This window comes from Protopterus annectens, chromosome 3.part1 (genome assembly GCF_019279795.1).
Source record: "Protopterus annectens isolate FY-2018-M chromosome 3.part1, PAN1.0, whole genome shotgun sequence".
NCBI lineage: Eukaryota > Metazoa > Chordata > Ceratodontiformes > Protopteridae > Protopterus > Protopterus annectens.
In genome coordinates, this window is record NC_056732.1 from 168,896,888 (window position 1) to 168,914,429 (window position 17,542).

A 17,542-nucleotide genomic window follows, 5' to 3' on the forward strand; every position below is an offset into this window, starting at 1 on the left:
TATATATATATATATATATATATATATATATATACACACACACACACACACACACACACACACACACACACACACACACACACACACATAAACGCACAATTATGTATGTATAGATATATATTTATGCCTAACAAAGGTTAGTTCACTGTTCAGTACTGGATAATATCAGTCCTCATTGACCTTTTATTTAATTTTATAGGTTCAGTGGTAAAGTACTAAGCTAGCTGCTCTTGTGGGCTGTTCCTCGCATAGGCAGTCTCCTTTTGTGAGAATCAAACCCTGTACTTCTTATCTGCAAGTAAACACCTAAACCATTATGCCACCCCCCACCCCCCGAGCTATACCTACTCTCCGACAGAATTGAACCCTGGTCTCTCATGTGACAGGTGGGGATACTCACTACAATACTAGAGTGCAAGCTTTGTCAGCATCACTCTGAGGGGATATTTTTAATGCTGCCTTTTTATTTCTCCAAGCCAGGACCCTGCATGATGACTCTACTGCCAGCACCCAATTAGACCACTTGTTTCAAGGGTATGAGAGCCAGGCATTTTCAGGCTAGGCAACAACCCTATGGCTCATTCATTCCTTTATGGGAATATCCATTGTTTCTTTATTCCATGTCAAGAATTGATTGGTAAGGAGTGGATGAGGTTGCTGGTTCTTGGGGATGGCCTGTTTTCTTTCTCTTTAAACACCCTCCTCTCCTCTGCAGTTTCCTCCAAGCTCCACCTTTTCTATCTCCATTATATATGCAGGCCAGAAAACAGTGCAATTAATGGAGGGTATTTTGGTGTTTCAGTAACTGTCAGTGATGTCCTTCAAGGATGCATCTGCAGTCATAACATATATGGGTTGTCCTGCCTCAGGCAGCCCTTTGGTCGGCCGGATTCCAAAGTCTGGGTCTGGCCTCTGCTGATGTCGCACATTCCCCGACGTCACAGCTCCTGGGGTATAAAGGCATCAGCCAACGCCATTTTCCCCAGTCTTTCTTGCCGCGCGGTGCCCGAAGCAGAAGCTGTTCACAAGTGCCGGTCGGTCAGATCCAGAGATTTCAGCTACCGAAGACTTCGAAAAAAGCTAAGTACCCCGTTGGGGACTCTTTCTTGCCTCAGCCGATGTCAAAGTAAATAATTGTTTAATTTGTGGGAAACAAATACCTCATAAGGATTTCCATTCTTACTGCCTTCCCTGCTTAGGCCCAGACCACGACGTTTCAGCTTGTTTAGCCTGTGCCTCCTTCAACCGACGGACTCTTAGACGTCGGTCGGAGTTTGCAGAAGAATTTTTTGGATCCGCTTTTGTATATAAAATACCGTCGGAGACTCCGACTATGCATTTGGCCAAAAAACGCAGGGAAAAGGGCCGATACTCGCGGCCCGGGGTTTCGGCTGAAACCACGGCTAGGCCTACCGCGAGTGTCTCTGTTTCGGCTGAAACCGAGCCCTCGGTTTTTCCTACGACAGAAACCTTACCTCCGACAACCGGGGCCAGAGAGGCCCCGGCTGAGTCGGCTTCAGAATTCCCTACCGAAGCTAGCGCTCAAGATTTGTCCGACACCATTCCTTTGGACATATCTACACCTGCACGTGGGGCAGCTAGGCCCCCAGCTTCTATGTCTATTAAGGCCTTTTCCAGGGCTAAAGCTGCCAAACTTTCAAAAGCTTTACCTGCCAAATCTACTTCTCAGAGGCCTTCCTCAAGTTCTCAGATTCTCAGTCTTGCTGAGGACCTGATATCCTTGATTAGGGGTTCCCAGCCTCACCCAGACAGGGCCTCCCAACCACCACCAGACAAAAGGCCTAGGACTGAACCCTCTGAACCTGTCTCCTCTGACTACTCCACAGATGGATCTGATTTGTCAGACCATCAAGAAGGGGCCTATTCTCCTTACGAGGATTCAGATGCTGAAGATTCTATCCCTTCTGCCTCCCCTCCTGAAGAATTTTCCTTTGGGGAAACCTTACACTCTATGAGGGAACACTTTCAATGGCAGGGTCAGGATTTTTCTGATTCTAGAAAAAGGCTAAGGACTTTTTTACATTTGCCACAGCATAGGCCCTTAGCCATACCACCAGTGCTAACTGTAATTGATGATGTGTATAATGAGGTTAGTTCTGCACCTGATTCTCTTCCTCCGGCCCCTGCCAAACCTGACAGATATTACAGGGTCCCGGATTCTCACTTCCACCTGTATAAAGCCCATGCTGCAGATCCAGAAACTATCTCACAGGGCCCAAAAGGTGTTGCAGCTACCACTGCTAAAAATCCCCTACCCTCTGGCAGAGAGTCTAGAGCATTAGAGAGATGGAGTAAAAAGGTTTATACATCTGCTACTCTTTCTGCCAGGGCTTTAAACTGTCAATTCTATATGATACAGTACTAGGAATATTTGTTAGAGCAGCTGAATAAGAAGATATCTTCTCCTGAACCTTTAGACCGTAAATCCCTTCAGGATTTGGTACACAACTCTCAGCAGGTCAGTAATCATTTCTTAAAATGTGGCTATGATGCACTGGAGGCTTCATTTAGATCAGCTATGACTGGGGCAGTAATTCGTAGGCATGCCTGGCTAAAAGAACAATCCCTGCCAGACCATGTCAAGGCTAAGCTCCTAGATGCTCCAATGGAGAAACAAAGTTTATTTGGCTCCCCTGCACAGGAGATTCTAAAGAAGGTGGAAGAAAAAGCTAAATCTGTGCAAACAGTAAAGGAATTTCTACAGGTCCAACCTCCGAGGTTCAGCAGAAACTGGCCTTCCATGAATTGGTCCTTTCAAGACACCTCCAGAGCACAGAGAGGCAGGAATAGACGCCCTCGAGGCAGAGGTCAATCAAAAGGTGCCTACAGGGGTCGTCAGTGGCATCCTGCCAACCAGAGAAGTACTGCCACAGCTGCAACTACAACCACTAGCACAGGACAGACACAATGACTTGACTCTGATTCCGCCTACCAGGGAACAACTGGAAGCTCCCCCGGGCGGAAAGCTGGCTTTATTCTCAAAAAACTGGCATTGCATTACAAAGGACTCATGGACATTGCAAACAATAGACAAAGGATACAGGTTTCACTTCCACACTTTACCAAAAAGGAGCGGAATGCCAAACCTACTACCAAATCAGAAGCCAGAGGCTTTCAGACAAATCAAAAATTTACTTCAGATGAAAGCGATAGAAAGGGTATCATCTATGGAACAAGGCCAAGGATTTTACTCCAGACTATTCCTTGTACCACGAAAAGAAAACCAATGGAGGCCTATTCTCGACTTGTCCGCACTGAACACATATCTCATTGTACCAAAATTCAAAATGCTGACCCTACAGCAACTTCTTCCCATGTTGGGCAAGGAGTCTTGGCTGGTGACTCTAGATCTCAAGGAGGCATACCTGCACGTCCCTATCCGACCAGATTGCAGAAGATACCTCAGATTTCTTGCAGGATCAGAGCATTATCAATTCTCAGCATTGCCCTTTGGCTTATCTACTGCGCCCAGAGTATTCACGAAATGCCTGGCATCAGTAATTGCACATTGCAGACTTCAGGGAATTCAAATCTACCCATACCTGGACGACTGCCTAATACAAGCGGACAACAAGACAAAATTGATAAAGGATTTGGCCTATGTCATACACCTGCTACAGGCCTTGGGATACACAGTCAACATCCAAAAGTCAAGACTAGTGCCATCCCAAAGGATAACCTTTTGGGTGCAGATCTGGACACAATAACTCAGATGGCTTTTCTCACAGAAGGAAAACAAAAACAACTTCCAGATTATTTCATGACTTTGACAAGACAAACTCAGCTTACTGCAAGGAAAGTCCTGCAGGCCCTGGGTTTCATGGCATCCTGCATAATCTTGATCCCACATGCCAGGCTGCATATGAGAAAATTACAATGGTACCTAAGGAATGTATGGTCTCAACACAGTCACAGTCTAGAAACCATGATACCAATCATTCCGTGCCTTCAAAAGGAATTCCTGTGGTGGGCTCAGGCCTGCCAGTCCAACAGAGGGTTGCCTTTCACGAAACCAAAACCAAGGCAGACCATCACCACGGACGCCTCAGACCTAGGATGGGGAGCACACATGGAGGACAAATGTATCCAAGGCCTATGGTCTCAAGGACAGTTAAACTTGCACATAAACCAAAAGGAGATGCTGGCAGTGAAGGATGCAATCGAGGCATTCAAACCATTCCTCCAGCAAGGACATCTGCTGATAGGGACGGACAACACCACAGTCATGTGGTACATAAACAGGGAGGCACACATTCCTACCCTCTATGCCGGATGGCAATGGATCTGTGGAACCTAGATCTGAACCTCAATATCCAGCTGCAGGCCATATTTGTACCAGGAAAAGAGAATTCACTAGCAAACAGCTTAAGCAGGACTACCACGGATGCTCACGAATGGATGCTGCATCCAGACATTTTCAAACTCATAACAAAGAAATGGGGATTGCCAGAGATAGACCTGTTCGCCTCCCCTCTCAACCACCAACTGAAGAAATTCTGCTCAAGGACATACCACCCACAAGCCTGGAGGTTGGACTCTCTCTCTTTCAGCTGGAATGCCCTAATAGTGTTTGCATTCCCACCTCTCCCATTGATGTACAAGGTTCTTCTCAAGATCAGGGAGGAACAGCCAAAGGTGATACTAATAGCTCCGGACTGGCCAAGACAACACTGGTATCCGCTACTGAAAAACATGTCTCAGGAGAGCTCATGGCCTCTACCCCTATGGCCTCTTCTTCTAACGCAGAACAATTTCAAGACCCTGCATCCAAGCTTGAAAACTCTGCAACTAACTGCCTGGAAAATTGCTTGAAACCAAACCAAGCTGTCTTATCTCAGAGGGTCAAGGACATTATCCTGGAGTCTCGCAGACCCTCCACAAGGAAAGCATACTCAGCTAAATGGAAGAGATTTCTCATTTGGAGCACATCAAAGGGCACAGATGTTACAGTGGCAAACCTAGCACACATCCTAGAATACTTAGAATTGTTCCACAATGTCCTGTCTTACTCTTCCATTAAGATTCATGCTTCAGCAATTTCAGCAGAATACAATATGGATCCTCCTCTCTTCTCTCACCCTGTACTCAGACAATTTCTGAGAGGAATCAAAAATGTTAAACCTCCAAGGAGACCCCCTCTACCTGCATGGGATCTCAATTTTGTGCTGGAAAAATTGACCCTACCCCCTTTTGAACCAGCAGCATCAGCAGACTTAGTTTTTATCTTGGAAAACTGCTTTCCTTCTGGCAATCACTTCAGCAAGAAGAGTATCCGAGCTACAGGCATTAATGGCAGTGCAGCCTTTCATTATTTTTCACCAGGATAGAGTGTCTCTCAGATCCAATCCAACTTTCATGCCAAAGGTGGTATCCAGGGTATCCTTGAACCAAGCCATTCATTTGCCTACATTCTTCTCTAACCCACAGAACAAAGGAGAGAAACTCTTGCACACCTTGGATATACACAGACAGCTACGCTACTATCTGGACAGAACTAAAACTACCAGAAAAACTGACCAACTTTTTGTAGCTTATGCAACTGCGGTGCAAGGAAAAGCAATTTCCAAGCAGACAATTTCAAAATGGATAGGAAATTGCATTCGCTTTTGCTACTCTTTTCATGGAAAGACAGCTCCTGAACATATCAGGCCTCATTCCACAAGGGACACAGCCACCACTACAGCTTTCCTTGAGGGTGGCTACCAAGGACATTTTAGAAGCTGCTACTTGGAGCTCCGTGCATACATTTGCCAAGCATTATAATCTACCTTTATACTCCAGATCCCGAGCAGGCTTTGCAACTGCAGTTTTACAGGGGATCTTAACTACACCATCCTTATCTTAGTACCTCCTCCCCCAGTTTGGCTATGGTATTCTACCCATATGTTATGACTGCAGATGCATCCTTGAAGGACATAGTACAGTTTTGTACCTACCATAAATGTAGATGTCCGATAGTTATGCATCTGCAGTCAGGATTACCCTCCCTCCTTCCCCTCTGTGGTATTCCTAGGGTGCTTACCCCTCTTTCAGCTAGCTGGGGGAATCTGTTATGGTGTATTTGTTTGTTTGTATATATGTATATATATATATATATATATATGTATATGTATATGTATATATATATATATATATATATATATTTTGCTACTGTTTGGAACATTAAACTTTTATCCAAATTTAGCCTTCTTAGAGGGCACCTGGCATCTGGGGCAAGAAACACTGAGGAAAATGGCGTCGGCTGATGCCTTTATACCCCAGGAGCTGTGACGTCGGGGTAATGTGCGACATCAGCCGAGGCCAGACCCAGACTTTGGAATCCGGCCGACCGAAGGGCTGCCTGAGGCAGGACAACCTATATGTTATGACTGCAGATGCATACCTATCGGACATCTACATTTATGGTAGGTACAAAACTGTACTTTTTGTCTGTTGTATTCTTTTAATTCCCAGAAATGTTGTGCTGGGGAGAAACCAGATTAAGATTTTGTGAACACACACAAGGCAGAGCCTTATAGCCAAACATTTTAATGAATTTCCTAATGCAAATTCATAAGGACTGTATCAGGTGAGAAATGAGACAAACAAGCTAAAGAAAACAGTACAGAGAAAGGAATCCTGTTGTATTCTGAACTGATACTTTCTGCCTAAAACTCTTAAGAAATTCAGTGAAGGAGTTTTTTTTGGGGGGGGGGGCTACGTAGTGGCATTCACTGGATCTGGAGATGCACATTCTTAACTGAGTCTTCTAAGGTTTTTACGTTATTTGTTGCATGGAATTAGTGAGTTAATAATTAACTTTTGCATCAGTGTATCTGGTACATTAATTGCCAAACTGCCGTTTTGCTGCATCAGCTAATGTTTGCCTATCACTCTTATTAAAAAAAAAAAACTTTTAAAACTTGTATTTTCCCTGTGATGATGCCGCTGCACGTCAGCAGTGAGCTTCAGTCTCAGTGGCACCAGCACTAGGAAGGCATGAAGCACATCCATAGAATTTAATGGACTCGTCACCTCTCGTGCAGAGACATCCATTAAAGCCAGTGGATGTACCTCATGCTGCCACTTAAGATGATATCACCAAGTAATAGAATAAACTTGTTTGCAATGTGCTTATGCTTATGAAGCTTTTTATTAAAATAAGCCCCAAACTAAATATAAGAACTGACACGGAGAAAGCATTTCAGCTCAACTCACCAGATGCCACAATGCATATATGAATGCCAGTAAAGCACTTTATTCTGATTGGTTAATTTACTGTGAATTGTATTAAAAAATCACTTTTGAAATACAAAGATGCATGCTTCTTCAAGATGGTATTAACCAAGTTATTAGAAAGATCATAAAACAAAATTATATTTGTTTTTTATCAATAAGGAACTAGAATAAAACGAGGACTAATTTTTTTTTTTTTTTTGCTGCATCATGAAGAAATCGTTTGAATAAATTTAAGTCCATGAATGTGTTACTTTAATTATTCCTGAATGTGTTAAAACTATGAATTTCTACAGCAAGAGTTATGCTTCCTCATGTTTGTTATGGTCTTCCTATTCAAAGGATAACATTTTACAGGCTTTTGAATTTTAAAAGGAACCCCAGTTCTACAAAAATATTTTTATGATTTTGCTGAGGTTGTCATGGAGATTTTCATCTTAAACCTTCATAGCAAAGAGGTGATGCTCACCCATTTGGGCTTTTGCATTAAACATCGCAAATAAACGAGCTTTGTTTCGATGCAACTTATCCACAGTAAGTACAAAACTGGACAGATTAGGTGGGTCAATCAGTCCTTGTTTGCTGATGTTAAAATTGTTCCCATTTATGTTTATGGTAGTTTTTATTATGGTCATTTTTATTAAATTATGCATCATAAATCTTAGGTTCGTATCAGTGTCTTTGAGTCTATTGCTGTACAGATAGTGAGGCTTCCAGAGAATGGTAACTATTTTCTTCTTTTATAGTACTGCTTTTCCTGAGCTGAGGAAAGACATTAAATGTTTGCCTCCACAACTCCTCTGTGCAGTAAATGTAGATGTAGTATAGGCCACAGAATTTGAGAGAAAGGCAGACTTGAAGTACAGGGAAGACTGCCTTCAGTCTAATGTTCCTCACTCACTTCAGAACTTAGTTCAGTATTCATTAATGTAACATTTCCTTATGTCGTTGCTAAATGATTTGTAAATCACATTGCCTTACCTTTCCAAGGCACTGGGTAGCTAGCTAGAATGTATTTTGTTTTAAAATTTTCACAAAGTATAAAATCATGATTACAGTTATGTTTCATTCTTACAGGAGAGAAGCCATATGAGTGCCCAAACTGCAAGAAGCGGTTTTCCCATTCTGGTTCGTACAGTTCACATATAAGCAGTAAGAAATGCATTGGTCTAATGCCTGTAAGTAATCGAGCACGTCCAGGTATCAAGACATCACAGTGTTCATCACCATCACTTTCTGCATCACCTAGTAGTCCTCCAAGAACACAAATTCGACAGAGGATTGAAAACAAGCCTTTGCAAGAACAACCCCCTATTAACCAAATCAAAACTGAACCTGTGGATTATGAGTATAAACCTATAGTATTGACTTCAGGAATCAACTGTGCAACTCCATTACAAAGCAGGGTTTTAAGCAGTGGTAGCCCAGCACAGGCAACCAGTTCTCCTCAGGGTGTGGTGCAAGCAGTTGTTCTTCCAACAGTAGGTTTGGTGTCCCCCATAAGCATCAATTTAAGTGACATTCAAAATGTTCTTAAAGTTGCAGTAGATGGTAATATAATACGACAGGTACTGGAGAACAGTCATGCTACCCGTGCATCCAAAGAACAACCAAACATTAACTCCGCATCACTGCAACAAAGCAGCCATTCCCTCATTTCTGCTATCAGTCTTCCTTTGGTTGACCAAGATGGTACAACCAAAATTATCATCAACTACAGTTTAGAGCAGCCTGCACATCTTCAAGTTATGCCCCAAAACTTGAAAAAGGAAAGTCCTAGCCTTGTAGATAATTGTAAAAGTGAAAAATTGCCAGAAGACCTTGTAGTCAAATCTGAGAAAGACAAGAGTCCAGCAGAACAGGGCAGTGATTCTTCTTGTCGTCTTTGTGATGACTGCCCAAATGGTGTAAATGCACTTCAGGAATTTAAGCACTGTTTAAAACATGACAATTCTGTTCATCCTACCCAAATGAATGGAACATGTGGTGAGAAATGTGATACCTCTGACTCCTCCCCGGTGGCAAATGGCAACTTAACCCCAGGACAAGCACCCTTAAAAAATCTTTTGTCTCTTCTGAAGGCATATTATGCATTGAATGCACAACCAAGTACAGAGGAGCTTTCTAAAATTGCAGACTCAGTAAATTTACCAGTTGAAGTGGTAAAGAAATGGTTTGAGAAGATGCAAGCTGGGCAGATTCCTGTCCAGTCTTCTAGGCCATCTTCTCCTGTACAGAATGCAGCCAACAGCTTGTCAGGTGAAGATGTTGGCTCATCATCTGTGGATGAATTGTTGGACAGTACTGTTTCACAGAGCTCTTCTGTAGCTGCTAAATCTCAGATTACTCCATTAAATCAAGTGCTGCTGAATGGCTCCAGAAGTAGCACACCCTCACCCTCACCACTAAATTTGTCTTCATCAAGAAACTCACAAAATAATTTATGTGCACTTGAAGGGGTGAAAGAGGAACCACAGGCTGAACCCCTTGATCTGTCGTTACCAAAGCAACACAGAGAATCATCGGAGAGACCCCCTATAACCAGTGTTTACCAGAACAGTGTTTACTCAGTTCAGGAAGAACCTTTGAACTTATCTTGTATAAAGAAAGAACAGCCATCCAAGGACAGTATTACTGTGGATCAAATTGCTGTTGTAAATACAACCCCAAGTGCCAATCCTATAAACATTGCTATACCTACAGTCACTGCACAGATACCTACCTTTGTTGCAATTGCTAACCAGAACAGTGTTCCTTGCCTGAGAGCCTTGGCTGCCAATAATCAAACCATTCTTATTCCACAGGTGACTTACTATAGTACTGCAACCAGCCCTGCAGGTCTAGAACCTCAGCAGAAACATGCCAGTGGAAATCAGGTATTCTGCTATATGCTTTTAATGTTCTTTGGCTCTTATAGCAATTTGAACATAGTTGTGTGTGGTTCTTTTTGGGACAGTAACTCTAATGTACATTTCATCTACAGGATACTTAGCTGCTACTAATCCTTTTTTTTTTTTTTTGGTCTGTTGTATTTGTTTGTGTAAAATGTGTCTCTTTTTTTTTTTTTTTTTTTTTTTTCTGTTGTGTACCTCCCTGGAAGGAAATTATGGTGGTAGGTTAGAACACTAAATATAAATGTCTCCCCTACAGGTAATAAGTAATTAAAAAAAAGACTGTGAGCCTGCCTTGAATCTCTGCATACAGATATGATCCGACCCTGAAATTGTTAATGGCATTTCATTAATTTTATGTATTCCTAGTTATTCCTTGTATTGTGTAGTTAACCCTTTAAGCTTTCATTTGATCAAATTTTAGTTCATTGTCATTGATGAGCTGGCATTAATTGCCTGGTAGAAAAGTTTCAAATCATTTCTGGCTGGAAAGCTGTGGATATGGTTTCCTTCTTTGTGCTCCATAAAATTCGAAGTTTCTAAAGAAAGTTCAGTTTAAAATTACACTTTGGCAGTAAGTATGCATATTATTTCTTTATATTTATGAATGACATAATTTTGCTGCATAACTGAGCATTACATGAAATCATTAGTCAGGCAGATGTCTGAAGACAGAGAGGTCAGAAGCCATTTGTTACTGCATTGGGGTCATATGTGCACAATTAACTGCTTTAATTTGAAATGAGTCACAAAACAGTTAAGAACCCAAGCATATGTATCTTTAGGAAATTGGAATTGGTGATGTGCACTTAATGTGTAACAGGAGTAATGGGTGCATTGCTCATGGTGTATAATGGAAGCCATTGTGTGCATATTGACTAAATATTTCATGGGGATGATTTTTGTACTAGGTGGTGTCCTTTTGCCCATTCCTTAAATATTTGAGGAGTGCATGCCTTTTATCAACTGACTTGTGCTTTCTTGCAACTGGAGTCAGTTTGTCATTGCTATTTTAGTTCACTTTCATATTTTTGTATGTTAGCAGTGGTTTAGTTATGTAGCTTTGGTGATTTAATTTTGATGACACAGTTCCTCTAGTTAGGATCAACTATCAACTAACTGCTTGTTACAGAACACCTTTGTCTCATGCCCCTGATGACTCATGTATGATTCATCAGTATTATAAATGATTATCTTATTAGCAAGCACTCTTATTTTGGGTGACTTCAACTACCCTTTAGTAAACTGGGACACCTACAGCTCCAATGTGTAGAGTATGCCAAACATTCCTCAACTTCTAAACAAAAATTTTCCTTGGGCAGCTGGTAAATAAACCTACTAGAGGGTCACAATATTATTGACCTGATTCTTACAAATGTGGCCACAACTTGAACTGCTGCTGTGGTTGTCTTCTTCCGAAGTGAAGCCTGACCACAGACTTGTGACCTTCTGCCTTAATCTCCCAAAGCAAACCACACTGAATTTAAGGACTATAAACATGTGCTAACCTCAGTCTATGTGCCGAAATATCAATATTCACATAGGACTGCACCTCCCCACACCTTAATGAAGCAGAAAGATTCACTAAAAGTCTACACCTATTTAAAAAAAATGTGTAGAGCTAGCAGTTCCTTCTAGAACCAGATAATCACTGGAAATTTCAAAAGAAAAAAAAAAACTCTGGTGGTTCCCAACCATAAATAAACAATATAGTGAAAGAAACTCCTTAAAATATTTGGTAAATCCAAATCCCATCCTGTTCAAGGATATCAAAAGCATTACAAAAAAAAAACTGAAGGCACTGTAAGATCCACTAAAAAACCCCATGATCTGGAATGTATTATAACTGACCCCATAAACTGAGATATTGAGAGTCTTGTTAGACATGACCTCCAAAATAGTGGTTTTGTAAAGGGTAGATCCTGTCTAATCTGTTAACATTCTTCCAAAAGGGTTATGGAGGCTGTAGATAGTTGCCATGCAGCATATGATATATCTTGACCTGGTTTAAAGCCTTTGACAATATTTGCCGTGTTGACACCAGTCCCCATGCTGGCACTGTACAAAAGCTAAATGCTTTAAACTTTGACCCGTACATGGATAGCAGAATGGCTGAAAGAACCCCCACAGTTCAAGTTGAAAGTTCTTCATCTGAAAGTATGAAAGTGGCCTCAGTGCTGGGACCTCTCCTTTTTGGTATTTACTTATCAGATCTCCAAGCAATGAGACAAAACCTCTGGATAACAAAGTTTGCAGATTGCAAACTGGGAGTAGTTAAGTTGTCTATCACACCCCCACTCCCTCTATAAACTCGCCCTAGTAAGCTCTTGGTGTACTAAAAACGGGCTCAGATTAAATGCAAAATAGTGTAGTATTATCACTTTTGATAGACAGGCCCTCCTCTCCTCACACTGTCTATATAAAACAAAAATGCAGTTAGGGAGCTGGATGTTTGGAATGATGGCTTTTTTGGCCACGGTTGCCAGGAAATACTTTTACTTAGCACAGCTAATTGTAAAAGGAGTATCATCGAGGTCTAAAGAGGTAATCAGTCACTTATACTCAGCATAGATCAGGCCAGTTATTGAGTACAATGCCCCCTTTATGCATCTCACTAAAGATATCAAACTGTCAAATAATAATAAAGGTTGCTAACTAAACAATTCACAGACCTAAAGTCCTTGAGCTGCCAAGAGAAGGATGGAAGATCTATTTATTCAGAAGCTTGTAGACTTTTGAGGAGTTAGGTCTTGGTAGCTGCAGCATTAGAGACTTGGTTGTCCTGGACCCTCCTACTTCTCTGCAACTGTAATATCTCCACCTGTATTAGAACCAAACAACCTAAATCTTCACTAACCAACAAGTAAAACACAATGGGGGGATAGTTTTATAAACCAGCATTTCCAAAACTCTGGAAGAAACTTCCCCTGCATGTTAAGCAGTGCAACTCTCTATCTTCCTTTTAAATGTGATCTAGATTAACTAGATGGGTATCCAGAAATTTACTCCAGGATTGATCGGTGTAGCCCTCCTGGAGGATGGATGTGCTGCATATAAGGAAGGGTACTGGCAGGTTTGGAATGGTCATGAGATTCATTGGCCTTGGAATAGCTATGAATGTATGACAATATTTAGAAGTCCTCTTGCTACATTTCTGCACGTGTTTTTGACCAGAGTAGAATGAGTTTAGCAGCGTTTCTTTATGCTTAGTTATGTATTACATGTTCCCCTCTCACTGCCCCAGCAATAATGAAAATAGGGTTTGTTATGACCAAGTTGTTTATATTTTTGTGTTAACAGGTGCTTGTGCAATGCCTGAAATGTCACTCATTTTAAGCTGTTTGAGAATTTTTGAGTTTGCTTACATTCAGTATGCTAATCTTTGTACGGGAGGGTTTCCTTGTCATTTGCAACTGATCATAGAAATTGCTTCAAAAGTGCTTTGAGCTAATGGAATGACATTTTTGAAAATGCAGCAACCCATTTTAAACTTCCTAATATAAAGATGTAAACCAGAAAGCTTCCGAACTGTTTGCAGTTTGGACTTTTTTCTGACTGAAAACAGTTCTGTGTTATAACTAACCCCACCCAAGCCACATGATTTCTGAAGAGGATTCTGTGTAATGTTTTGTAATAGCATGAATTGCTTCTGCTAAACATACTGGCCAAATGTTTGCACACTGTCTTAATTTTCTTCAGCTCTTTCAAAATCTGACTTTGTATTTTTGCTGCTTTGGACTCGCTGCAGTCTTCTCAAAGCACATTTGCACTGTGAACCATTGAATATCCCAAGGGATTCCATGTTAAGACTCGTAATGAAAGTTGCTTATTCACACTTACTCCTGTTTGCTTGTTCAGTTATTTTGATAATTTCATGTCTTTCGCTCACAGTTGCTTTTCATATTCTGTTTGGAGTAGTACGTATGTTTAGAAATGTGGTTGATTTCATGCTTCTAGTTCTGTTAAAAGCTTGAATCTTTTAATATGTATTCTAATGTTTAATTACCAAACTTTTATTTGGTACAGTCATTTGACTTGTTTTTTTTATGTACGTATGTATTAATTTAAATTGCTTAACTGTTTTACTGTATCAAAAGCCTTCCTGTTTCAGTAGTGGTTCTTAGGCCATTTTTTTAATTCATGAATTGGAATATAACAGCAGATCAAATAATTTTTGTGTTGCATTTTACATCATACACTTATTGATTTTGTATTAAGATATTAAAAGATTGCCAGAAACTAAACTGGGCAAGGATTTATTATTTCTGAGTTAAGTGGGTTTATGCCAAATCTAAGGCTCCCCCTTTCAGCATTTGAATGGGGAAGGATTGAAATCGTAGGCTGTGTTGATGTGGAGGATAAAGTTTAAAAGAATATCTTTCCTGTAGACCTGAACTAAGTTCCTTTTCACAACTACTGGCTTAAAATTTCAGCAGAGCTGTGTCTTCACCTAAGAAACACATCAGGTTTACTGAAACTGCATCTTATTTCAGTCCTTTTCCCTCACTTCTGTTAAGTCTAAGGCTGACATGCGTCACCATTTGAATGGGGAAGGATTTAAATAGGAGTCCCATGTTAGCTGATCAGGTTGACCAGGAAAGTGCATATTTAGTAGACCTGAATTATTACAGTTTGATAACGCTAACCATTTTATGGGACAGTCTGTGTCTTTATCTAAGAAGCATGCCACTTTAATAAGTTTAGCGAGACTTTGTATTATATCTTTTGTCTTCCTTTATAAATATCTTTTGTCTTCCTGTCTTTCTTGCATAATAGTTTGGAGGCTTGAGGCCGACACTTCATGGAACTTTACATAACCCAGAAGTGCTGCACTGGTTTACAGAGAAGTTATAATGTAATAAATGGTGTTAGTGATACAGATGCATCTCGTCTAATATAGGTGGTTATATCTGTTTCTAAAGCTAGTGATTATTTTTAATACTATTTGCATTCTTCTTAAGGGTATAAATCATATAATTTCTTGATCAGAGGAAAGTGCATGCTTCTAGCTTTATGCTGGCTTCTTATCAAATGATGATTTCTACTAAGCTGGTCTGTATTGATGGCTTTGTTCTAAGGGTCATATGGAGGCAAAATAATTGTGTTTCACTACTAAAACCCTTTAAAAGAGGCGCATTGTCAGGACTGAAGCAATTCAGGAACATTGTATTGGCTCAGAATGCTTCTCCTTGGTATGATTACAAAAATAGATGTGCCATTAGAAGGACTAGTCATTGCAGAATTTCATTTCTAGATTCCTTATCCCTTACAGGTGATCAAAAAGGACCTCACTCCTTTACAACAAAGGGTTCTTGGCTTCCTGTTGGACACTACAGTTGAGAATGTTTTGATGCAGGGCAAGATATTGATAATGATATCCATATGTCAGTACTGCCCATCTATCAGCCTGACTAACTTTTTGGGTCATTTGTCAGCAACTATTATGATGCAGAATACCAAACTGAAAGTTAAGCAAGTTTAGCATTAGCTGAGAAGTCTTTGTTTTTTCAGAGACCACTTATAATGAGATGCATTTGATGCTGTCATTAATCTAGAAGCTCAACTAGTGAGTGCTGATAGTTCTGATAAATTTAGACAAATAATTTCTTCCTTACCTGAGCATAAGGTAAGACCCTTTACTGTCTATTAGGCTTACATCTCAAAAACCTTAAGCGTCATTCTTTAAATATTCATTAAGAGAATAAACGGCAGAAGGCTGACGTGAGATACCATGTCCACTGAAGTTTTCCACCACTGTCCTCCCCTCACAGCCAAAGAAGAAAACAAAGAAACTGAAGACAGTGCTACTTCGGCATCCTTCACCTAATTGGAGTTGGATGTCCCATTAAGGCAGTTGAGAGAGCCCACTGGACCATCCAACTTCTATGCCTGTTGCCTCTATTACTATCCTGCAGGAAGCAGACCTGGAATACCCTGCAATCACGTCCCGTCTGAACAGTCTGACTGCTGCGTTGGCCTCAAACCCAAACTAGTGATTTCAGAAGGACCAGATGCAGTTCCTCATATTTTAGTACTCAAGAACATCCCTGCATAGCGTGCCCAGTCCAGACGAGGGATCGACGAACCCCCATCATTCAGAATGTAGGCGAGATGGATCCCAAACATCTGAAGTTATGGTGAGTACATAACTAAAAGTTCTCTGATACAGATACATTCAGGGTCAGGTCCTTCATATGTAGTTTATTTGGCTACCACTAAGCAAAAGAAAAAATCCAAGCATGTTTACACAATGGCCGCTCCTGTTTAAAGAGATGCCTGACAAGAATGGGATGATTTTTTCTCAGGAACTGTTTAAAGTATCTCATTCTATTTTTTCCTCTCCCTTTACACCCCTACTGAAAAAAAAGTGATACATCTTCTGAACAGTATTTTTCCTCTGAGCAAGAATGTGATAGCTTCCATTATTCTTGTCAGATTCTTTTTCCTTTTGGTATAATCTGAACCTGAAAATACCATGTCCTCTTATTTTCCCTCAAGAAGAACTCTGCTTTGGGGAAGCTGTTTAAAAAATGATGCAGCATTTCAGTTGTGTGGACAAACAAATCTTAGTGTCACTAAAAAGAGAGAGAATCTCTTGCATATGAATGTTCCCAAGCCTTCTCCTGTCCCCCAGTTCTTGAAACTTGGGAGGACACTTTAATTTCAGCTTCTTTAACTCTTGAGTCACAACCACCTGCACCGAGAAAGTCTGATGGGTATTAATACAAAGTCCTTGATTCACACAAATACTTCTATAAAAATCCAGCATCTGGCTGTGATGGTGTTTCCACAGATACTGACAGTGACAGGGATGGTGGGGCCATGGGTGGGTATGGAAAAATGTGTCAGCCACTTTAGCTTTTCATGCAGTTATCTAAAGGACATACGTGCCAAGGTATCTTCTATCCGTTTTTGACATGAACAAACTTATCCAGATATACCAGACACTGACTCTACATCAACAATGCAAATTATGATGTATTCTGTTTCAAATGTAGCACTCCATTTTATTAAGTCTGCACATGAAAAGTAGTGGACTCAAGTCAGACTAACGACCAGTTACGAGTGGAGTCCCACAGGGTTCAGTCCTGGGTCCTCTCCTGTTTATCTACTTCTCTGAAGTCCAGGCCAATACAGAGGTACTCTGTGACAAAGTTTGCAGACTATTACAAGTTGGGAGCTGTTATTAGCTCCCCAAGTGATGGCATCCTGCAGAAAGCCCTCACCAAGACCAACAACTGGTGTCAGAACTGTGGCCTTAAGCTCAATGCCAAAAATGTGTCCTCATCCCCTTTGGGAAAAACTTGGTTTTCATGAATTACTGCATCAATGGCAGTCCACTGAACACAAAAGGTATTATAAGAGATCTGGGAACACAGGTTGACGGCAACCTCTCTTTTGATCAACACATTGCC

At 40.8% G+C, this 17,542-nt stretch overlaps 1 protein-coding gene across 2 annotated transcripts in view; it reads left to right on the plus strand.

The window, feature by feature from the left end:
- The window catches only part of ZEB1 (zinc finger E-box binding homeobox 1), an 873,134-nt gene that overhangs the window by 701,376 nt on the left and 154,216 nt on the right, over positions 1-17,542 (plus strand). For both annotated transcript variants that reach the window (XM_044066691.1, XM_044066692.1), the window contains one exon: positions 8,314-10,112. In XM_044066691.1, the coding sequence (XP_043922626.1) occupies positions 8,314-10,112 (1,799 nt within the window). The remainder of the gene's footprint in view (positions 1-8,313; positions 10,113-17,542) is intronic.